Here is a 25,043-nt window from a genome sequence, read left to right on the forward strand (position 1 = left end):
AAAACATGCACTTAAACAGCTGAAAGGTATTTTTCTTTGCCAAATATCTCTTGAAATTGTTATCAAATTTTGAGGTAGATTATTAAGATTTTATTACATGCAATAGTTGTTTTTTTTTTGTTTTTTTTTCTCTTGCTTTCTCCCAAAACAGTATGTGTAAAAAGTGCTGCATAAATGGCCAGTAATTGGCATTGACTCCACAAGACTCATTAATATTTAAACACAGCATGACTGAGATGAGCTGTATAGTTTGTGGCTCAGATGGTGCCGTAAATCAATGCTACAATATTTCTCACATCCAAAAGGGTAGGAACAGCCCTTAGAAATGCCATTTATATCAGGATGTCTTTGAATTACTTTTTTTAAGCACTAATTTAAATAAATGAATCCGTGCTGAAATGTAATCTTTCATAATGAAGTGCAAGCAAACACATTCTTTTGAAATTTGATAAAAAAAAAAAACAATAACAGCCATTTGTTTGTGCCATAAGTTATCAGTAGCAATAAAGAGGCTTTTATTGCTTCCTAAAACCAAATTGATTAAGAGCTGGTACTTTATTTTCACCTTCACAGAGAAGAAAGGCTCTAGCTTGTTAATTACAATAGGTGTATTGCTTTTATTTCCCATAAAATGGATGATTGTTCTGTAATAAGAATGCCCAAACACAGTGTGATGTGCAAGGTATAAAGTCATAGCGATAGATGCAGTCCTTACAAGCATCCCTTGGAATGATTGGGAGACTCGTCTTGCCATGTTGGGTAAACTTTGGTACTGCAGGAGCAATAACCAGTGCTTCCAATGTTAATGGCCATGTGCCATCACACATGGAGGATTTCCAAATTTTGGACAGAAGCACCTTGCAGTGTCAATTGTAGCAACCCTATCACTGATTGTAACAAGAAATGACTAAATCAAGGACAGGTGGCAGTATAGGGGTTAGAATAGTCAGTACATTAGTAGGGACCAGTGCTGGGGCTAACTGTTGCCATGAAAGATGTGAGCAACAGGAATTTTATCTTTAACCTCAGTGTTAATACTGTCTTCAGTAGCTCACCAATCTTTTCAGCATTTCACTTGTAGGAGCAGTAATACAACTACCATAATGCCATTACAAAAAAGCACTTAACCACTTGACTTCTGGAAGATTTACCCCCCTTCATGACCAGGCCATTTTTTTTCTCCTCACTCCTACCTCCCTCCTCCCCTCCCTCCTCCTCCTCAATTTGTGATTTATGTAAGGCAGGGGCAGGCAACCTTTGAGAGGTACCTGAACAACATAAAAGTTAACTAACGTTTGCCACTTTTTTTTTTTTTTTTTTAGCAGGCCCAACTAAATAGTAATGAAAATTAAAAATATATATAATAAAACAAATGTCACTGTAAATATATAAACTTAGTTTACCTTAGAAGTGGATAGTGTCTATCAGTAGGACAGTGCATGGAGTCTGTAGTTTTTTTTTTTTTTTTTTCTACATTATTTTTGACAATTTATATCAGTGTTAATAGGGTGGTGGAAGGTGTCAGTTTTTTATTTTAATAATTTTTTGTAATTGGATTTTTTTTATTGTTTACATTTTTTTTTTAGTTGCTCTGTTGGGGGGCTTTGGTGCAATATCAGGGGTCTAAACAGAATGTCTCACTTTTGAGACAGAGAAAGGGGCTGAGGACAAAGATTCCCCAGCCCCTTTCTCTGCAACCTCAGCCACACAGAACAGTCAGAGGTGCTCTGTGCTGAACGGCTTCCTGTTCATTCACAAACTGGAGCATAGTAAACACACTTTTCTATGCTTCGGTTGTGAATGAATACAGTCAGTGATCAGTACCGATCACTGACTGTTCATCCAGAAAAGGTGGGGGGACAGTAAATAACACATTTACAGGCCCCTTCCCCCACTCTCCATCCTGAAACATCCCCCGCAGCAGCTGGCAGGTAAGGAAGGGAACCGGCAGTGCTATGAGGGAGGGCCAAGGGAGCACACTGGGGCTGGGCAAGTGGGCAACAGGAGAGGGACCTGGGGAGGAGGAGCTGCATTTAGTAGAACTGTTGTATTTCCCTCCCTGCTGCTGCTGAATGCTGGCTGTAGGGAGAGGAGGAGAAGTGGGCTTTCAGTGGCTGCAGGAAGGAAAATGCAGTTGATTGGTTCCACTAAATGCCACCCCTCCTCTCCAGGTTCCGGGATCGGCAATCAAGGGGCACAATTTGCCTGACACCCCCGACGTAAGGAATGCAGTGCTCTAATGCTTTATTTAGAAATGCTGCAAAAGGCAGCAGACGGGGGCGTTTACATGCTGCAGTTGTGATGCTTTGTTTTGTGTCCATGACAATGTTTGCCTTGTATTTTAAACATTATTTAGTCAACCAGTCTGACCTTAAACCTCTTGATTTTTTTTTTTTTTTTTTTTTAAGACCAAGACTGTTAGCTTCTGGATGTGTGCTCATGCTGCCAAATTAAAATGCAAATACAAAATAATATCTTCTAGAGGTCTTTAATGTTTATTACATTTGGGTAGTGTATGGTGGGGTTTAAGCTTGGTAACCATTTTACTTTCTTGTTGAACATACTGTTTATTTGTTGTGGTCAAATAAGTGGTCATATCTAGAGGACATTGTCACAAGCTTACTATATCCTAGTAGGATCAGCTGCATACGGATCCTTTCTATGTAGTTTAAAGTGATTGTAAATGTTATTTCTGTTATTTAATACCAAACAGTGCAGCCCTGATCCTCCAATTCTGGGGTCCTCTGCCAGCGCTCCTGGCCCCTCCTCCTTCACAAGTGCCCCCATAGCAAGCCACTTGCTGTGGGGGCACTAGTGCAGGCTCGATTCCAAGCTAGGTCTTTGCGCGTCCATGGACACACACAGCATGGCTCTTCCCCGCTCCTGTGATTGACAGCAGCAGGGGCCAATGGCTGCTGCCTCTGTGTTCAGTGAGGAGGGAGAGATGAGAGAGCTGCTGCTCTCATGCATAGCACTGGATCAACATCAGGCTCAGGTAAGATAATGCATTAAGGTAAAGTGGTTGTAAAAACAGAATGTTTTTTTTTTTTTAATTCTAACTGATTCTATAGCAATATATTACATTAAACATTTATTATGTGTTTCTGTTTGAAGAACACCTTATATCCCAGCATTCTAATGAGTGTTTTGATATAAAGACTTTATTCATTTTGTATCCGGCAACTTTTTGTATCTTTGTATTGTGCTGTAGAGATGACCTTTAGAAAACCATGCGTTTTTATACAAATGTTTTAATAAATAAAAGCGAAGACTGTTATTTGACAAGATAACAGAACAATACACGTAAAGTGGGGTCAGGTCACAGTGGCAGCCGCAATATGAGAAGCAGGTCTTTTGACATAGGTGATTTTAGTTTGGTGTATTGTGTGTTGTACTTTTCTCATTTGTGATCTTTTAGCCCAGTTTCTCTTCTATTATTCTAATGACACATGCAGTGCCATTTATTGTACCCTGTAATGTGTGTTTTAGAAAGCCTTGGAAACGGGTGTTCGCTTGATGATTGATGCAGAACAGACCTATTTCCAACCTGCAATCAGCCGTCTGACATTGGAAATGCAGCGTAAATTTAACAAGGACAATCCCATTATCTTCAACACGTACCAGTGCTACTTAAAGGTGAGGGGCTCCAGAGCAATAATGATTACTGCTCCACACACAACAGCATGGAATTTACGAGCTGGCATACGCTGGGATTACTTTGATGCAAATTCCATTCATCTGTCTGATCAAAAGATATAGTTGCATTAACTTTAGGTCTTTTGCTTGTTTTTTTTTTTGTTCTTTTTCTGAACATGCTTTTGTAATATTATTTGAAAAGCTTTCTAATGTAACACATGACAAGTATCCACTATATCCTGCGCTGACCATCAATAATCACAGATATGGAAACATATGCCTGTTGGTTAGGTTAGCAGCTTAAAAAATGTAAATTGATTGAGTATGCACATGCTGGTAATATACCATGAACCAGGGACATGAGAGCCATATTGTTGCATTATCTGGCCAACGGTTGTTAAGTTTTATTATATGGTCCCTATATTTACTTTGTACCGCTTGTAAATTAAATTCTCAAAAGATACATTTTTAACTTAATCTAGACAGCGCTTTACCCAGGTGTATGAATAGGTACGCCTGTGTGAATGATGTCTAAAGTGGAACTAAAGCTTCAAATGCTTTTTAGTAATGAAACAAAAATATGCATTTCTGTGTCTGCTAGATGGTCTTGGTTGTTCAAAATGAATAGGTTTGGTAAGCAAATGAATCTTCATCATGCTGCAACTCTCCTCTCACACTGAAAATTTGTAGTTGCCATTGTGCTGCACACATGACCAGTATGACAGCAGCCATTTGAGGGTTTGAAAGTGGATGAGAGCTTGCGTAAGCTCACAGGCAACTGACAGTTCTCACTAGTGGCATGCCTTGAGTGTAGCCTACACTGCCCATGTACTAGTAGACATAATGTAAATTAACTGCAGAAAAAATTTATTTAATAACATCTATTGAAAGATTTTTAACCTGATCTTTCTGTTTGGAAACTGTTAAATGTTTGTTTTGTCTTTTTCTGTTTTACGCTTTAAAAACGTCAGTTTTTCCAACCTTTACAACCTTTATGCGCGTTTAGCAGCATTCATGAGTGTTTTATAAGCGTGTTTGACAGATAACAGATCAGTAGGCCCTGCCAAGTGCCTACAATGCAGGAAAAAACAGGAGGCTCGCCCGTGCCCTCTCCTCCCCCTCTCCCTCCCTCCTGGAAAGTCTGTTTTTAACATTGCAAATGGTCAGAAATTATTCCCCATTGAAAACGCAACTGCCTCTAAACTACTATAAACCCCTGAGTGTACATGTACCTATAAGATAACATTAGGGAGAGTTCAGTGGCTGCTGAAAAAAATGCTCAAATGCTCTTAAACGTTTGTTTACCAGCTTTAATGTACATGAGGCATTAATGTTCTGTAGAATCATTTTAAATGCAACATTAAAATGAACCATATGTCCCCTCCTCAGTTCACGCATCCAGCAGGAAATAACTAGGCTAGGTTACATTTAAGATGGCCCTCTAGAGATAATTTGGGGAAGTTATTAAGATCGGCAATGGCAGTACAGGTGAGGAACTTCTGGTGATATGAGTTGACAGTTGAGCTGGCCATACACAAAATGAACAAAGGGATTAGCAGCTTTATCCACTATTAATCTTATTTTATTTATTTTTTGATATTGTTCACATTTTTTACACTAGCCTTTTCTATCTTACACACTTCGGTAGCACATTTGTTTTCAATGACTATTTTTTTCAGTTTAAGCTGGCCATACACTTGTAGAATTTTGTTAGAAAATTGTAATTTTAAGAACATTTGTTCGATATTCTAATGGTTAGTGGGGTCCAATAGTCCCTCATATTTGAAAATCGTGATGAGAAAATTCAAAGGAGCAGGATGGAAAAATTAATTTTTCTAAAATTAAATGTGGTTTTTGTTTGGTAAAATCCATTTGTTTCAAAATTGAATGTTAAAAGGAAACAATTTTGAAGTACTAACATTCGTCAAATCATGTACTCAGAATTTTTGCACAAATGTTTATGCAAATTTTCATACAAACGCTTGTTCAAAAATCTACTAGTGGTTTTGTATCTGACTTTGTAGATTCATCTCATGTTCATTAGAAGTAATGTACCATCTGCCTATGACCAAGTCTAACACCTAATACCTCCCAGCTGTCTAAGATGAGAAAGGTACACTTTTTAGCACAAAGCATAGGCAAAATACACAAGTCTGCTAAGTCCCTACATTTCCTTTATACTGGCGTGTTAAAATAGCAAATGCAATAATTGAAACATTGGACGAAAGGTTTAGCGTGGGGGATCCATACATCAGAGCAAAAAAGGCATAACTAAAGAGATAAGGTGGGCAAAGGAATTTGGTTCCAGACAAGGACAGTTGGGAGCTATGCTAACAAACTTCTGAAGTTTGGTTGATACAGATGCATATAAAATAACAAAGTATTTGCTATAACATGCCTTGAAGGATAAGTACAGTGGTGTACACTCTTTTTTTGACTAAATTCCACTCCCCAGTAAATGTGTTCTCAATGTTGGGAGATAAATAACCTCTTTAAACACTACTATTGTGTATATATATATATATATATATATATAAAACTGTGGGGTTTAGTTCACACATGTTTGGTATCAGCAAAACAATATTGTATAGTTAAATCATTCTAGGAGGAAAGGAAATGCAGCTGTTAGTTTATTTTTCCACTATTTAAGGGGTTGTTGGATAATGTGTAAAAGCAACACTTCACATCAAGATGCATTATTAGTTACTGAACTTCATACTTTACCCCTTTTTTATTGTATTAAATCACTAGGAATTAATGTACATAATGATGTAGTAAAGTACACACTGCAACACACACTCTCATTATAGCTGTCCCCATGCACTGATATATATTTTAATAAGCCTGTAAAGATGTTATCTAAAATTTAATTTTGAGCCTTTTCATTTAGGAAGCTTATGACAATGTGACAGCTGATGTAGAGCTGTCTCGGCGAGAAGGCTGGCATTTTGGTGCCAAACTTGTCAGAGGGGCCTATATGCAGCAAGAAAGAAGTCGTGCAGCAGAGGTTGGCTATGAAGACCCTATCAATCCCACTTATGAGAAAACTAACGAGATGTATCATAGGTATGTGTGCAGAGGTAACCCTTTTAGGTTTTAGTTAATTACTTTAGAGTTATGCTACTACTGTACAGTAGAAGTAATTCACACCCGGAAGGAAGACCGGGGGAAGATTTCAGCCCTCTCAGCTTTGACAGCGTGCCGCTGGAGGGCTTTGTTCCAAGGTAAGCCTCTCATAATGTGCTAGTATGCGATGCATACTAGCATGTTATGACATTGCCTTGCAGGGAATTTTTAATTTCTTTTGTTAACCTACTGCGGTTTACTACCGTTTTAATACCCATAGTAATAACACCTTTAGTCACCCTGTCACTGGGAGAAAATATTTAAAACAAATAGTACTTATAAAGGAAGAGACTTTATATTTGTCTGGTACAGCACCCAATTTTGAAATCTTTGCTATCCTGTAGTGATGTAGGGCTGGATGGAAAAACCACAAAGCACAGCAGGGGGTGCCAGACCTGGGAAGTTTAAAGTCCTTACTACAAAGGTCAAACAAGCATGAGAAATAAACTCAGGATTGTAAAGGTGCTCTCATATGGGCTTTCCAATGTGGACTCTCAATAGTAATGGAGACAATTTGACACCACTTCAGTGCTTCATCAAATAGTAGTCAAATCTCATGAATTCCATTGGCTGTGAACACAGCCCCCCAAAGGAGCTATACTGTATACTACACAGTTCAAGAGAAAAAACAAATCCTAGTGTACACTGCTAAAAACTTCTTCATTAGGTCAAAAATGAAATGCACTTACATTGCATGTGGAAACATAAGCGCTAATAAGTACTTCTGTCACATTGCATGCCTCACAGCGCCACTGCTGGTATAACTGAAAACTGCTGCCTAGGAATGGAGCAGATTGCAATATCTCTCTTGCTGTCCCGCATCGTTAGGCTACACTCTGTGCATTTCGTGAATATGCCATCAGGGGTACAGGGGATATCAGTCTTGGAGAGACATTTATTGACCAAGGCACAGCCAGCTACCACCCAGTGCTGTTATTGGGAGGTACATCTGTCAGTAATTTGAAAAAGGAACAACACTTATTAGCACAGATTGGGTCAGCAGCTGCATGAAAACAGCTCACAAAAGTATTTGCCTCATGAAAAGCCCTATACATTTAGACCTCTTTCTTCTTTTTTGGAAAGGGCTCTTTTAAAATTGCCCCCCCCCCCCCTCCAAATTTTTTTTTCTACCTAACCCCAAAATTTTAAACCACTAATGTCCCGGTTGTGATGTATACAGAAATGTTTGAATACGTTCTGCCCCTTGAATCTCCTTTTGTTATTATAGACCTGTTCTCTTAATCAGCTGGATAACCTTCTTGTGGTCCTCCCCACATACCGGAGGCCACAGGGACAATGGAGTGTATATATTACTACCTCAGAATTCCATTAGATAAATTGTTTAATCACGATTCTTTTCTTGCTAGTATTGATAATAAAATCTTTTCTCCTTTTGTTGGTTGCATTGACCAATTTGCAAGCATAACATAAGCAACCGAGTAAGGAAATTCAAACAGATGAAAAGTAAAAACAGTTCAAGGGATTTAAACAATTACAAAATAACCTGGTTTTAAAATGGCAGCTTAAGGGATTAAGGTGGTGGCATTTGGCCTCCTATAGAATCCCTCTTCTACAAATTCCATGCCTGTTAAGTATGCGAAGGGAAAAGGATCGGAACCATCTAATTTAGAAAATAACATTTGTGATGCCTCTAAACCCCCTGATTTTTCACAGCAGAGAGTTGCATTTGACAATATTAATGGGTTTCAGAGGAGGTCCAAGCTTGCCAATTCAAAGAAGCACTAGAATAATCAGATTAAACCACTGGCACTATGCATCCTATACTAGACATTATGGCAACAGTAAGAATCTCCACACAAAAGGCTCTGGATGAAGAGGGGGACAATTTAGGAATTGAGCTTGAAAGAGTCTAATTATGGGACCACACATTAGAATATTTACTATCCTCAATAGATATGTCCCACTGGAAAATTATGAATATCCCCAACAACAAGTTGGGTTTCCCTTTATTGTGGAGGGGGATCCCCAAGGAAAAAGTGGTTTCTGTTCACCAGATATAAAACAGAAGATATAAAGGGGGAGGAGGAAGAAAAGGAAGGAGAAAGGGAAAAGCATTTTCAATCTCAGCTAAGTGGTCGTCCCCACTTTTTACTGATGAGAATGAGGTATTAGATAAGGGTTTGAGATTTGCTCTCAAAAAGGCCCTGGGAAAATTTGATTCTCATATCAATGTTTACAAGTATATAACTAAACTGAATTTGAAAAAAGTGTATTTTGCACAAACAATAATTACACTTAAGATTGTTTTCTATATTCCAGTTTATCCAACAAATCAGTTTTGCAACCCTGCAGTGCCTGGTACCAATTATGTAGCGGTCTTTAAGATAATGATACTAGACAATATACATAAATTGGAGATAAAGCAAGGTAATAGGAGTTATGACCAATAGTTCTTTGGAGAAGGAGGATATTGTTAGACTGGCTGATTGTGGTGCTTAACAAACAGGATTATATTCGAGAAACGGAACGTCTTTTATCAGATAATACATATGAAAAAGTTTAAAAAGACCCCACTTATAAAACAATTAGCCCAGTTGGTCAAAGAAGGTAAACCCTTCGATGTTTGAAGTAAGAGAAAAAAGGGTATTTGATTAAGTCAGAGTTTGAAATCCCCATTATTTACTATCTCCCTAAAAGTCACAAAGAATTCACAAATGTAACCCATTTGGCTGACCTATCGTGAACGGCATTGATTCACTCACTGCCAGGTTGGTGGAGTATGTTGACTTCTTCTATTTACCACTTTTTGTTCAAACCATGGCATCCTATTTAATATATGTCAAACATTTATTAAATCTTTTGAAAGATATCACCATAGACTCACAGTGCCGGTTAATTACAGCCAATGGGAGTTCATTATATGCTATTAGAAACCATTGGGAAGCCTTGGCATTGTTAAAATGCCTCTTCCAGTGAGCTAATCTCTACCCAGAAAAACTTAATTTTAAAGGCGTTTTAAGTTCGGTTTAGAAAACAATTGTTTCTGGTTTGGAGGGAAATTTTTTTGACAGGCCACAAGAGTAGCAATGACTGCCGAATTTGCCCCCCAGTGTGGCTAAATGCATTCATGGCCAAGTGGGAAACAGAATATTCTAAATAACAAACCTGAGAAGCTGCTCTTCTAGAGACTGTATTTTGATATGATCATAATTTGGAGGGTTACTGCAGAGTTGCGTCAGTTGTTGACACAACGTGATGATGATACCAATATTGTGTTAGTGTTACTAAACCCATGACGCTGCATACACTATATCTGGTCTCCCACAGTACACAGAACATGGAAATACAATAGTTTTAATAAATATATACTGATAAATACCTTTTCTCATCAGCAGTTAGAGCAGTCTTGTGACTTGTATCAGTGTCTGCTTAAAGCTTGTAGGAGGAGTTTTCATTTTCCCCTGACCCTCTGGACAGTGCTGTTTGACCCTATGCTGATCACATGCACTCTCCCAAGAAAAAAAAAGACTATCTAGCAGTACACACCAAACTGAGCATGTGCAGTCTGTCCCCTAATGCCCTGTTCTATCAGGAAATGGTCTGGAGTCAGCGGAAGAAGAGGACCAGAGAGACAGGATCACACAGCCTTTTTTACACAATGCAGAGGATTAACCCTTTAGGTTCCACAGTTAGTATAACAAGCATGCTTTACTGCATATACAGACTATTTTTACTGTTCTGGGTTTAGTAACACTTTTTTAAATTATCATGAACATCCCCCTGTCAATTTTTGGGACTTAGGGAGATATATTGAGGACCAGGTCTTTTTTTTTAATCACATATAGAAAAAGCCTCACACCCTTATCTAGCTGTCATTATACCCTGTCGTTATTTAATATACCCATGGGACAGTTCCCGAGAATGAAGAAAAATTATATGGAGGATGAGGACTATTTTAAAACCATCCAACATCCTAAAAAGAGGTTTTTACAAAAAGGATATACAGAAGAAGGGTTCGATAATTAAATTAAGAGGCTTTACAATATGAATAGGAATGAGTTCTTACAGAATGGGGGCAGAGATGGAAGAGTACCAGTAGAGGGTAATTTGGTTCTTGTTTTGGTTCGTAATGTTCAGTACAAACACGTTGACACAATATTTTAAACAAACATTGGGTTTTTTTAAAAAAAGGATAAACATGTGGGGGCTACCTTACCTGATAAATCTCAGATTGTTTATCAGAAAGCACTTTATTGCTTTACTTTTTAAGTAACTTTATTGCTAAAAGTGCAATTGTTGGGAGGGAGCAACAAGGGTAAGATGGATAAGGCAGGTCTGTTGTTTTTGATAGTCTGCTAAACATGTCAAAGGTAGATGCAAAATTAATTTGACAGGAAGGAAGCAACCAGGATCTTGTTTTAAAATAGTCCTTATGTCCATTTTTCACTTTTGATTATGTTGCTTGGTATAATCTATGATGTTGGGGGTTTTTTTGCATTATTTTTACATTTTATTCCACATCTTGAGATGTGTACTCTGCCAACAAAGATAATTATATTTGTTGTAATTTGTGTTACAATGTAAATGGCATTTTTGTGTTGCTTCTGAGCAGAAGCTATTATGTCTTTAGTAAATGAGTCAGCACGGCAATTTTTTTAACATCAGTTTTACCCTTTTTTAAAAAAAAATTTTTATTCTATTTTTTTATCACTTTATTAAATACGTCCCTTTTCCTTTCCAGAATAGCTTAAGGCAATAACAGACTCTAAATGTCAAGCATATACTTTGCTTTATACAGATTCAGCCAAAATCTTTGCCAGATAAATAAAAAACTGTATCAAACTGCCAAGAATCCGTCCAGTTGCACACTGCTCAGTTAATCAGCCAGCTGTATGAGAACACATTTGAATAGAAGTGTGATGAGTAAATTACTTATTAGCATAATACAGCATCCAAATTCTGCAGTACTTTTATGTTGCATAAATTGTTCTCATTGGCTTGCTTTATCCCTTGAAATGAATAAAAAAATTCTGAACTATAAGGAATTCAGGAAAACTTTTAATTAAAAAGGTCACTTTAAAAATACAATATGTGCCTTATTTAAAGGTGTTGTAAACCCTCATTTTTTTTCTTTTTTAAATAACAAACATGTTGTACTTCCGTCAACTGTACAGTTCGTTTTGCACAGCATGGCCTCCTCTTCTGGGGTTCCCGGCGGCACTGGTAGCTCCCAAGTCCTGCTTCTGTGTCCATTCACACAGAATGCAGGACTCTGCCCCCCCCCCCCCCCTGTCGCCCGTGTCATTGGATGTTTTCACCTTAATGCTTAGGATGTATTAGGGTGAAAAAACACAAGAGTTTACAACCCCTTTAACCACTATTCAGCAATTGCTCGGTCATGCAACACTGCCCAAATTAAATTTTATATAATTTTTTTTTACCCACATGATTTTTTTTTTTTTTTACACATATATAGAGATTTATTTTGGGTACCACTGTTTTTTTTTTTCTTTTGTTTTTTTTTGTTTTTTTAGTTTTTATTATATAAATTAAAAGAGATCAAAAAATTGGGGGGAAAAACAATATTTTCTACTTTGTTATAAAACATAGCCAATAAAATACAATTTCTTCATAAATTTAAAATGGCCAAAATTTATTCTGCTACATGTCGCAAGTGCTGACAGTGATCAGGGCTGACTGTGTTTTTGGGGACACTATAGTATTGAGAACACTAGTATAGTTCTGACCGTGACCAGGATACAGACCTGGACAGACATTATACTAGTAATGGTGGTGATCAGCGACTTCTAGTGCGACTGTGATAGTGTGGCGGGCAATTGGGGACTGACCCTAACCAACACTGACTGGGAGGGACACTAACAAATACTATCTGATGTCACTAGTGACACTAATACAGTGATAATACTGTACACTGTCACTGTACTAATGGCATTGGCTGGGTGACAGGTGATCAGGAGAGCAATTAAAGAGTTAACTGTGTGCCTAACAAGTGTATGTTTGCTGATTTTACTCAGATTGACTGACTGGCTGGCTTTTTTTCCTGATTTCAGCTCTGAACGGTAAGTGAAATCAAGGGTGATAGAAAAAAAACTGCCAGATCTGGGTTGTGTTTACTAATACACAGATCTGTGCTGTGAATGGATACAGCCATCAGCAGGGTCACAGCCAAAGTCATTTATCTGAGGTGGTTTGGAGTCTATAAAGAATTTGCTGTGAGGCTCACACAGCGAATGTTTGATGGGCATTCATCTGTCTGCATTTTATAAAATACACCCATAATTTTCAGAGGATTTGAGTGTTTCGTTTAACAAGATTCAGCCATCCGCAGTTGCAAACCACAAAATAAAAAGACGTTTATAGCCATCAGTCGGTGCGTAACACATGAGGGGATTCTTTTCTGAAAATGATGGCTGAATGGGCAAATCTTGTTTGTTCTTTCAACTTCTCTCTATTATGTTGTACATGACTGATGGTTGACAAATCTTGAATTTAAATGTAATTCTGACTTTTGTTTGTTATTAGAATCTTTCTTTTTTGTGAATCTTGTTAAATGTGACATCTTAAAAAATGAGACAAATTGAGAAAATCCTCCAAAATGATGGGGGAATTCCTTGATATACAGATCGGCATCTTCTGTTTAACCCCTTCCCGCCGAGCGTACGCAGATGTGCATACTCAGCTTTCCGGGGTTATACCGGGATAATGCCTGCAGCTGCAGGCATTATCCCGGTACTGTTTTTTAGAGCCGGCGATCGGCTATCCAGGTATAACAACCAATGCGGCTAAAAGCCGATCGGCTGTTATACCGGAGGAACAGGAGGGGACATTTCTGCCGCTCTTACCGGGCCTCCCGTTCCATCGAGAGGCCCGATGACCAATCCAAAGTGCAAAGGAGGGATCGGGGGTCTTTTAGACCCCCGATCTCTCCATAAAGAGTACCTGTCACCACCTATTACTGTCACAAGGGATGTTTACATTCTTTGTGACAGCAATAAAAGTGATCAAAATTTTTTTAATTTTAAAACACAATTTATTAATATAAAAATAAATAAGAAAACATTTTTTTTTAAATCGCCCCCGTCCCCGTGAGCTCGCGCAGCAAAGAAAACGCATGCGAAAGTCGTGCTCGCATATGTAAACGGTGTTCAAATAACACATGTGAGGTATCGCAGCGATCGTCAGAGTGAGAGCAATAATTCTAGCACTAGACCTCCTCTGTAACTCTAACTTGGTAACCGTAAAATAAATTCAAATGGAGATTTTTAGGTACTGTAGTTTGTCGCCATTCCACGCGTGCGAGCAATTATAAAGCGTGACATGTTTGGTATCTATTTACTCGGCGTAACATCATCTTTCACATTATACAAAAAAATTGGGCTAATTTTACGTTTTTTTTTTTATTCATGAAAGTGTCCCTTTTCCCAAAAAGTTGCGTTTAAAACACCGCTGCACAAATACCGTGTGACATAAATTATTTCAACAATCGCCATTTTATTCTCTAGATTCTCTGCTAAAAAATATATATATAATGTTTGGGGGCTCTAAGTAATTTTCTAAAAAATACGGATTTTAACTTGCAAACACCAAATGTCAAAAATAGGCTTAGTCATGAAAGGGTTAAGAAAATATGTGGCAAAGGTGGGAAGAATGAAAGAAATGGAAAATATTTGGTAATATAGGGAGCAGGGAAACACACCACACCTATGCAGGACATTGGACCACAATCAGCCTCACCTAAATGGTCAAATTGCTTTTTATGCTGATGTTACTAAAGCTTTAGGCAATTTAGAAGCCCATTTAAGGAGTGAGTGTAGTGTACCAAAGTGGAGTTTAGGGTTTGCCATGACAGTGTGTGGGATGTGATTGAGAGTTTTAACAGTAACATTTTCTGACCTAAAAATATAAAATCATCCAGGTACAAACACATAAGTAGAGCAGATTAAAAATGAATTACTTTCTTTCAATATGATGCAGAAACTTTATAAAATAAGTCAAATGTCAAAGTATCTTGAAGATTGAGATTTCTGGTGGTGGTCTGTACACAAATCCTGTACAGAAAACCCTCAGCAATCCCCATTCCTGCTTGTGCGTTTGGTTCTCTGCTTACCCCAGAAGTCTACATTGAGGTACAAGACATTTCAGGTATGACCTGAAATAGGCATTAAGTGATACAGGTGCTGCAGTTTTTCCCATTACAAAACTTAGATTGCACTAGCTGGTTATATTAATTAGTTGTGAGTAAAGTTTAAATCTGCAGAAAAGCGCAAAAACTCTCCCATATTGTTTTAACCAAGCTTAAACCTTGAAGGAAACTTATTAATAAAATGTAATGTCTATTATTACTGTCCATTTACAGGCAATGCTAGTTGCCTGTCTGACTCTGGCTTTAATGCTTTGATTCTTTGCCCTGAAACAAGTATGCCGTAAAGGAACAGAGAGAGAGGTTAAAACGAGTCACTCAAAGTACTGAAAACTAGCATTTATTGGAAAGGTAGTTCCTTAATGGCAGTCCTTGTATCTCTCCCTGCAGTTTTTGCTTTAAGATTCCCCTCCTTTTCTGGTACAATTGATACTCTTTATATAGATAGCTATTTAGAATTGAGCAATGTAAATGTAAATTGACTAAGGTGATTTCTCAATGAAATTGTAGTGTTTTAGTCTAATATAGATAGGATTATAGCAATCTTTTGTTTAAATTAGAGATACAGTTTAACACCATCAGACCATAAAACACTAATATGCCTGTTAGAAAGCTGCAATCTGCTGTATTTGCCATTTGTACTAATTATTTTACATTCTGCAAGCACTTGTAGAGCTCTTATCATGAACAAGGGTGTGCTTTACATTCTGTTTGGAAGTTTAGAACATATGTTTTACAACATGTACAGACAGAGAGAATAGCTTATTATAGCTTAGTAATAATGAATTCTGGATTAGTTTCAGCACATCCAACTGTATATCTTCAATACCCAGAAAAGCAAAAGCTGCAGACTGGCGGACCTTAATCTTTAAGCTCTTTCTCTGTTTTCTGTTCAACCAGGGCTACCAAATTCATTGAATAGACTTGTTAATGGTCTTGATCATATTTCCATTGTATGCACTGATCTTGTATTAAGATTTCCTGCAATAAGCTATCAGCCTTTGGTTTCAGCTTAATTCTGTATTTTTTAAAAGGCCGCTGGAACCCTGTTACCACTCACTGCATCTAGGGGTTCATTTATTTTTTAATTTCATCTTTATTTATGGCCGTACGTGTGATGAGCACATCTTAGATAGTACCCAAAAACATTAGTTAGCAACCATTTCCATCTTGACAAAATTACAATGGTACATCATAGACATACTCTTGAAGGAATAGGCCTTAGTGCAACAAAAAACAACATGAAAAAAATAAAAGGAAAACAAATCAAGGCCCTCAATTGAAGCAACAATTTTGGTTCATTTGCACAGTACCGCCAACCAGGCTTTTCTGATGTTGAATGTTTAACATAGCCTTGGTAAAACAAATAATCGAAACTTGTCAGACATTAATCATACAAAACACATTGAAAGAATAGCTGAGAGATTAGAGACAACTACGATAGGCCAACTCAGGTCCAAGTGTAGCAACAGCATGTCATTGTCCCATAGGGTATAAAAGGTTTATAGAGAACTTAAAGTGGTTGTTAACCCACTTTCACATGTTAACATAATCCATTTTGTCTCCTAATACAGTGCCCCCGGTCTGTTTTATTTAAAAAAATTCTTCCTTTCCCATAACTCACGGCGGCTCCCGGCGCTCATGTAAACGGCCGTGTTCCCTCTGTGCCATCTGACAGAAGCAGCAGGCGGGGCTGAGAGTCAGCGGGACGCAAGGAGGAGAAAGGAGACACTGCTGGTCATGTGACCGCCGGGAGTCGACCTCAGATATGATAAAGGAGGAATTTTTAAAATAAAACAGACAGGGGGCACTGTATTAGCAGACAAAACGGATAGTATACAAATGTATTGGTTATTCCTGCAGCAGGAGGGGGATGAGGCGGCACTGTCACTAAGTTACACACAGAGAGAAGAGGGGGGGGCAGAGGAGACAGACACAAAAGAGCAGGGTGCGGATAACTGAGGCCCGTATACTGACCACAGTGTCGGGGCTCAGCAGCAATGATTACCGTGGTGTGTTTACATAGTGGAGGGGTGAAACTGGCAGGATCAGCCAGGTTTTTTAGGTGTTACATGGTTCCAAATTACACAGCACAAGCACTGTGCTGTATAAAATGCTTTAACCACTTCCCGCCCGGCAGATTGACGGCCGGAAAGTGGTTCTGTTATCCTGACTGGGCGTCATATGATGTCTAGCAGGATAATATGCCGGCGCTCGGCAATCGCGAGTGCGGTGTGTCAGTCTGACACGCCGCATCTCCGATCATGGTAAGGAGCCTCTGACAGAGGCTTCTTACCACGTGATCAGCTGTGACCAATCACAGCTGTTAATTGCGTGAACCAGCAAGTGCCAGTAAATGGCATTCCTCGGTTCGCTCTGACAGGGAAAGCCGATCGGCGGCTCTCCCTGTTAGAGGGGGGGTCTGTGCTGATAATCAGCAAATTGATTATCAGCACAGCCCCCATCAGATGTGCCCAACAGCTGCCAGCAGTGCCCCCTCAATAAAGTCTCTCAGTGCCCACCACAGTGCCAAACATGTGCCCAGCAGTAACACCTTCCAGTACCTCATCAGTGCTGCCCATCAGTGCCGTCTATTAGTGTCCATCAGTGCTGCATATCAGTGCCGCCTATCGGTGCTCATGAGTGCTGCATATCAGTGCCCATCAATTCTACATATCAGTGCCACCTCATCAACGCCTGTCAGTGAAGGAGAAAACTAAATTTTATGACAAGCTAAAACTTTTTTTTTTTTTCCCCAAAATTTTGGTCTTTTTTAGTTTGTTTAGCAAAAATAAAAACCCCACTGGTGATCAAATAGCACCAAAAAGAAAGCTCTATTTGTGGGAAGAAAATGATAAAAATGTAGTTTGAATACAGTGTTTTCAGGAACTTGGTTGGAGGCCAAGATGCTGGGAGGGCTCCCCTTGCAGCCGAGCGCAGCACAACCCTGAAGATGACACAAAAAATGTGGTGCCCACATCATGGGTTGCCTGATTGATAGAGCTGGTTTCCAGGAACTTGGTAGACAAGCAAAGTTACTGGCAAAGTTACTGGAAGCAGGCATGCTTAGAGGGTCCAGTGGAAGTGGACCAGTGGGATATTCAGTTAGCAGAGTCAGGAGCCAGGCCAGGGGTCAATCACTGCAAGACAGTCCGAGATCTAAGAGCAGCTGAGTCCTTCGCACAGGAGACAGGATTAGCGGAATCCATTAGCCAGGCCGGGGTCAGATGCAGGAAGCAGGTGGGAGGAAGTCATACGCAAGCCAGGGGGTCACGCCAAGGAATCAGAAGGAGCAGGTCAGACAAGCCGGGTTGGTACACAGGAGATCAGATAAGCAGGAGATACAAGGCACAGGAACACAGGGGAAGCTGACGATAAACCAGCGATGTGCCATTGTCAGCAGCGGGTTTAAGTATGCTGTGGCGCCCCTATCGCGTCGCGCGCGTGGCGTTGCGCATGTGCGTTCGCCTGATCACGGCGCTGCACGTCCGTCTGGTTGTGACGCTGCGCATCCTTGTGCGCTGATGCGCGTCAGCATGTCCTTGCTTATGCCGGTTCACAATCCTTGTAGTATTGTGCATAGGGATGCGCCTATTTCCCTGACAAGTGTTGTATGGCCACGCAATTGTTATTCAAAGTGCGACAGCACTGAAAGGTGAAAATTGTCCTGGGCAGGAAGGGGGAGAAGTGCCCGGTATTAAAGGAGCAGGATCCATTTATTTATTTTTGTGGGGTTAACAAATGCTTTATAGTGTAGTCAAGTTAAAGACCATAGAGTACTGTTATAAGTGGGACCAGAAGAGAGGTGGGAGAGTGGGAGGAGATGTGGGGAGAATGGTAAGGAAGCCATAGAGTACCCCTCCAGGGGCCAGACACTATCTGCTAGTCATAGACAGAGTTGCAGTTAGGTGGCTCGGCCGGCGATCGGCTCAGTTTGGGACAATGCTTGTAGTAAGCCATCAGTGCAAGTAAAGTATCACAGGGGCATCCACCTCTCCCTAAAATTTTCCTCAGTCATGTTTAGGGTGGTATTCAGTTCCTCCATATGGAGGATGTCATTAATTTTGGCATACCACAGGACACTAGTAGGAGACTGCGTCTGCCGCCAGAGCATGTGAATGCAAACCCTTGCTGCATTTACCAAATGAATAGTAAGCGATTGTTTGTATTTTGGGGTGGGCCTTTCCGTTAGGTGAAGGAGACACGCTGCTGGATTCCCACTCAGGTCGACCGAGGTCAAGTGTTTAATAGTAGCCGTTGCATCCTCCCAAAAAGGGTCAAGACTGGGGCAATGCCAAAAGATATGATACATCGTGCCCACAGCTTGTTTGCAAGCAAGTGTCCGGAACACTACTATCCATTTTGTGGAGGGGGTAAGGAACACGGTACCATTGGTTAGCTATGGATGATTTGTGTGTTAAAAGGAAAATCTTTTTAGCTTGTTCAGGCGTGAACTGTGTCCCAAAGCCCTGCTCCCATTGATGTACATATGACGGAGGTGGGTCGTCAGAGTGTGCATCCAGACAGTCATAGAGTAGGGAGAGTGTGTCTAGTCAGTTCCCCTTTTCTACAAAGGTACTCATATGGTGTAAGTAAACATGGTGAATAATGAGATCTCTGAAAAGTCCGTAAATAGAATCTGGTTTGGATGGTACTCCAACAGTCCAGGGGTGAGTCAGAAAGCCTGGTGATGTCGGCCTGGGATGGAAATCCCCCATGAGGTCAAAAGTCCAGGAGCCGCCACTTCCCCTGTTGATCTAGACTCCAGAGGCATCTGTTCGTGAAACCCGGCGTAAAGTCAGGGTTCCCTATGACCAATGTCATGGGTGAGGGCAGTGGTGAAAGGTCACTTGTGCAGAAAACTGATCTAGCTATACGTAGAGACGTACCAATCAGCAGATGATTCCGTGTGGCCTCAGGTAATTGGGCAGTTAGCCAGGGAGATAATCGGAGAGAGACAGAAGAGTCTTCAATCTTAATGGAGACCCACGGCTTGGAGCTCTCGTTGCAGTGCCAATCGGGCAGGTTGGGTAGGCTGGTGCCTCCTCTCCTTTTAGAAAGGGAGAGTTGCAGTTTGAGTCTAGGTGATTTGTGGGCCCAAATTCCCTAAAAAGAGAGCAAGCTAGTTTGAAAAAAGTTACAGGTATGGTGATGGGTAGAGCCTGAAACACATACAAGATCCGTGGATGGACCATCATTTTCAGGGCCTTACATCACCCAAACCATGTCAAGGAATGCCATTGTTGAAGGTCCTGTTTAAGATTGAGAAGAGGTGTGAATCTCAGTGAATATAGGTCTTTGGTGTCCGGAGTGATGTAAACTCCCAAATATTTTATTGATTTGTAAGCCCAATGGAAAGAAAAATTAGAACAAAGGACTATCAATAGGGGTTCATTTAACTGTGTGAGCAGTGGCATTGCAGTGTGCATGTATGTTCACAGTATGCTTGACTGTTTTGCTGAGCCCAGTCCAAAGATTGCAAAGAAAGTGTCTTCTTTCTGCCATGCTTTTACTTTGGCAAAACAGCTCCGCATTCATGTACAGTTCATGACCACTTCTCAGTGTTTAACAAATCCTATAAGCAGGAAATTATAAAAAAAAAGCTAAGCTATTTTTATTATACAGGATTTATATTGCACCAACAGTTTGCGCAGTGGTTTTCAGCATGAGGGCAGATATGTACAGTTACAGTACAATACAGAAGGAATCAGAGGGCCCTGCTCATTAGAGCTTACAAAATAAAAAGGGAAGGTCAGGTGACTGTGGGGGATGAGCTGATGGATAAAATAAAAGTAAATTTGTTGGCAGTCGGAGATAGTCGGACAGATTGGGATAGGGAGTTCCAGAGAATGGGAAAGGCTCAAGAGAAATCCTGGAGGCAAGCATGGGAGGAGCTGACAAGGGACCTGGAGAGGAGGTCTTGGTAGGAACAAAGAGAACAATTTGGTTGATATGAGATTAGGTTAGTGATGTAACTGGGGGGCAGAGTTGTGGATTTCTTTATAAGTTGTTAGAATTTTAAATTGTATTAGTTGGGTGAGCAGATGCCAATGAAGGGATTGGCAGAGAGGGGTAGAAGATGCTCAACTGTTGATAAGGTGGATGAGTCTGGCAGCAGCATTCATGATGGACTGAAGGGGGATAGCCTATGTAAAGGTTATCTAACGAGGAGGGCGTTTCAGTAGTTGAGGCAATGGATAACTAAGGAGTGGATTAGAAGCTTTGTGGAGTCATTGGTAAAGGGGCATATCTTGGAGATGGTGGCAAGATTTGGACAGTGATTGGATATGGGGCCGAAAAGAGTTCAAAGTCCAGGATTACACCTAACACCCTGACATGCGGGGACGGGCTGATAGTTGTGCCATCGATCTTGACAGAGAAGTCAAGGGAAAAGGGCACATGGGGGAAGAAATATTATGAGCTGAGTTTTGCAAAAAAAGAATTTGTGGAAGTAGTGTGACATCCATACCAATGTGTCTGTCAGTAAATTGACAATGCGTGAGGAGACTGACTTGGCGAAGGGGTAGAAAGATAGATTTGTATGTCATCAACATAGAAATATATAAAAACAGGGTTCCTCAAAAAGTGGGACTTTAGAGGACCATGAACACTCAAAGGAATAGAATTTTTTTAAAATAAAATACAAATTTATTACAGAGTGTAAATAACATGATACAACATGGGTAAAACTAAAACACATGATGTAAGAAAGCAGTCTAAAGACAGACAAATGGAAAAGGCCCAAACCAACTGTCTGGAAGACAGGTAAAATCCAATGCGTTTCAACGAATGAGGTAAGGGTCTTCTTCAGGGAAAGGGAATGGGCTGAGGACTTCCAGATGAATACAATCTACAATATTAATATAAACATAATTACACATAGAATTCCAAAATAACACATATTTTGTAGACTAATCATCCTGACCATTGTTTATAAAAATAGAGCAAAAAACATAGATGTTGGTATCAGTACTGACCTCATGTGTTACGTGTTTCAAACAATGGAGATCATATGCTCAACACAAAAGAGGAAAAAGACGCCCAAATGACGTCAAGCAAGCCAAAGCAAGATGCAGATAAATCATGTCCTGAGAACTGCCTCCCACAAGGGGGGCTAGAGCAGTCACACACAGATCTGAGTATAAGACAGAAAAATGAAAACAGGGGCGTAATGTCATGGACTAATGCACAAAATGAATGGACACTCACTAGAGTCGACCATATATATGTAAATACACATACCTATTGCTTTAAAGTTTGTGGATTAAATCTTGCAATGCAAAGACATCCCATACTTAAAGGTTGGTGGCCCCAATCCCCCAATATAAGGGAGGTGGCTGAATAACCAGCAATAAACCTAAGAGCAAAAGATCAAATGTAATATGCATTTATATAGTGCAGGGAAATTTATCCCAGCATTACTATTACACAGGGGAAATTACCCCATCATTGCAAAGAGGTATCGAGAACTGCTGGCCCTGGATCTTACCTAGGCCATCGCTGCACCCGCACCACGTTGTGCCACCGACACAGATGTGTGTGTGGTCATGGTGACGCTAAGCTGCGGCGCCACCCGCAGACGTTGCTATCGTGGAAAATCACCGCGAATGACATCACGAGCAGATGCTGCAGCCGATCACGTGACGGGGCAGCGTGCTGCGTCGTCTGCCCACTGACGCATCCAGAGCTCAGAGGCGCATGGTAACCCAGGCATCATAGCCCAAACAAGCCACCGTCGGCCTGGGTGCATCAGATGAGGGAGCAAGTAAACACAATACAGGAGGAAGAAGGGGAGCACTGGAAAGCTTGGAAGATAATACAACTGCACTCAGGAATAGACTGGACTTAATAAATCAATATTAGTGGGCTGTAGCAAAGCAGCCATAAACCCAACAGTTGATGCCTGGAATAAAGAGTTCAAAAAGAGAAGAGGAAGAAGATTCTATCTGCAAACCAAAAGATTTTTTTTAATTTTTTGGCACGTGAGATCAGTATATGACCCTGTACGTACAATATTGACAGTATACGCCATATTCAATCTAGTAATTCAATCCCAAACGATACCATTATTCAATGAATGCAATTCATTCAGTTAGTTAGATTCAATCACCCGTAACAGATATAGCAAATATTACAGCAGTAATATTGGTGCAAAGACCAACAGATTGATGGACAGGTAGAGGGGAAGAGATATACCTATATAACTATTTTTTCATTCTCTGGACCCCCCGCGATGATTCCCTCCAAGAAAGGCTTGTAGGAGATCGTCTTGTTGGGGCCAGGAAAAGTAGTGGCGTTGAGTCTAAAATCCAGCACTGCTCCCGTTGCAAAAGTCACCACCTCTAAGGCCTGGGTGAACTCGATCCAAAATTAAGAATTTGATCCATGGGAAAAGGGTAACATGCCGTCCCAATGGCAGATCTGTATTGCATGATTGCATTCTATGGATATGCCGGTATGCTCTCTGACAAAATTCCATTTTGGTCTTTCCCGCATGGAAGCAGTCACACTGGAGCAAATACACAACGCCTTAAGTACGACAATTGGCAAAATGTCTGGGAATAAATCGGGGTTCTTGTAAAAGGCTTGACACTTTTAGTTGTGGGGGGTGTGGGTACTGTCAATATATGAACACTTCTACGTACCCAGATCTTCCAAATAGAACCTGATTTATTCCCAGACATTTTACCAATTGTCGCACTCAAGGCATTGTGTATTTGCTCCAGTGTAATTGCTCCTGCTTCTACATGGGAAAGACCAAAATGGAATCTTGGCAGAGAGCATACCAGCATATCTGTAGAATGCAATCATGCAATCCAGATCTGCCTTTGGGACGGCATGTTACCCTTTTCTATGGCGGTCCTTTCCCACGGATCAAATTCTTAATATTGGATCAAGTTCACACAGGAGGCAGTGACTGGAAGAAGACACTTTTGCAGCGGGAGCAGCACTGGATTTCTAGACTCAACGCAACTACTTTTCCTGGCCTCAACAAGACTATCTCCTACAAGCCTTTCTTGGAGGGATTTGTCTCGGGGTTCCAGAGAATGAATAAATATTGAAATAGGTTTATCTCTTCCCCCCCCCAACCTGTCCATCAATCTGTTGGTCTTTGCACCAATATTACTGCTGTCATATTTGCTATATAGATTACAAGTGATTGAATCTAACTGAATGAATTGCATTCATTGAATAATGGTATCGTTTGGGATTAATTACTAATTTGAATATGGCATATACTGTAAATTTTGTATGTACAGGATCATATACTGATCTCACATGTCAAAATTTAAAAAAACTTTTGGTTTGCAGATAGGATCTTCCTCCTCTTCTTTTCCTTTCCTTTTCTTTTCTTTTTTTCTTGTCTCTTTTATTCCACCGTTGGGTTTATGGCTGCTTTTCTATAGCCCACTATTGATTTATTAAGTCCAGTATATTCCTGAGTACAGTTGTATTATGTTCCAAGCTTCCCAGTGCTCACTAATTGTGTCCCCTTCTTCCCCCCGTATTGTGTTTACTTGCTTTCTCATTTGACACACCCATGCCGTACGGTCCGTCCCCTTTGGGGGTGGTGACGGCGGCTTGTTTGGGCTATGATGCCTGGGTTACCATGCGCCTCTGAGCCCTGGATGCGTCAGTGGGCGGACGATGCAGCACGCCGCGCCGTCACATGATCGGCTGCGGCGTCTGCGCCTGAGGTAATTTGCTGTGATTTTCCGCGATGACACCGTCTTCGGGCGTGGTAACGCAGCTTAGCCTCACCACGACCACACACATCTGTGACGGCGGCGCAACGTGGTGCGCCGCCGGCTCAGGGGGGCCACCCATAGAGCGTCATAGAGGAAATACCACAGGTGAAGTGCATTCACCACACTCCCCTCTCATTATGGCCACTATAAAAACCTGGCAGCTCAGTATGATCTCTGCGTCACTCTGGAGACAGAGGGTGTCGCAGGTGCAGCGATGCCCTAGGTAAGATACAAGGCCAGCAGTTCTCGATACCTCTTTGCAATGATGGGGTAATCTCCCCTGTGCAATGGTAATGTTGGGGTAAATTTCCCTGCACTATATAAATGCATATTACATTTGATCTTTTGCTCTTGGGTTTATTGCTGGTTATTCAGCCACCTCCCTTATATCGGGGGGCACCAACCTTTAA

At 40.5% G+C, this 25,043-nt stretch overlaps 1 protein-coding gene across 1 annotated transcript in view; it reads left to right on the plus strand.

The window, feature by feature from the left end:
- PRODH (proline dehydrogenase 1) overlaps positions 1–25,043 on the plus strand; it is a 227,899-nt gene that overhangs the window by 163,974 nt on the left and 38,882 nt on the right. The window contains exons 10-11 of the mRNA XM_073629331.1: positions 3,490–3,636; positions 6,527–6,702. Coding sequence (XP_073485432.1) covers positions 3,490–3,636; positions 6,527–6,702 — 323 coding nt within the window. The remainder of the gene's footprint in view (positions 1–3,489; positions 3,637–6,526; positions 6,703–25,043) is intronic.

This window comes from Aquarana catesbeiana, linkage group LG01, assembly GCF_042186555.1.
Source record: "Aquarana catesbeiana isolate 2022-GZ linkage group LG01, ASM4218655v1, whole genome shotgun sequence".
Lineage (NCBI taxonomy): Eukaryota > Metazoa > Chordata > Amphibia > Anura > Ranidae > Aquarana > Aquarana catesbeiana.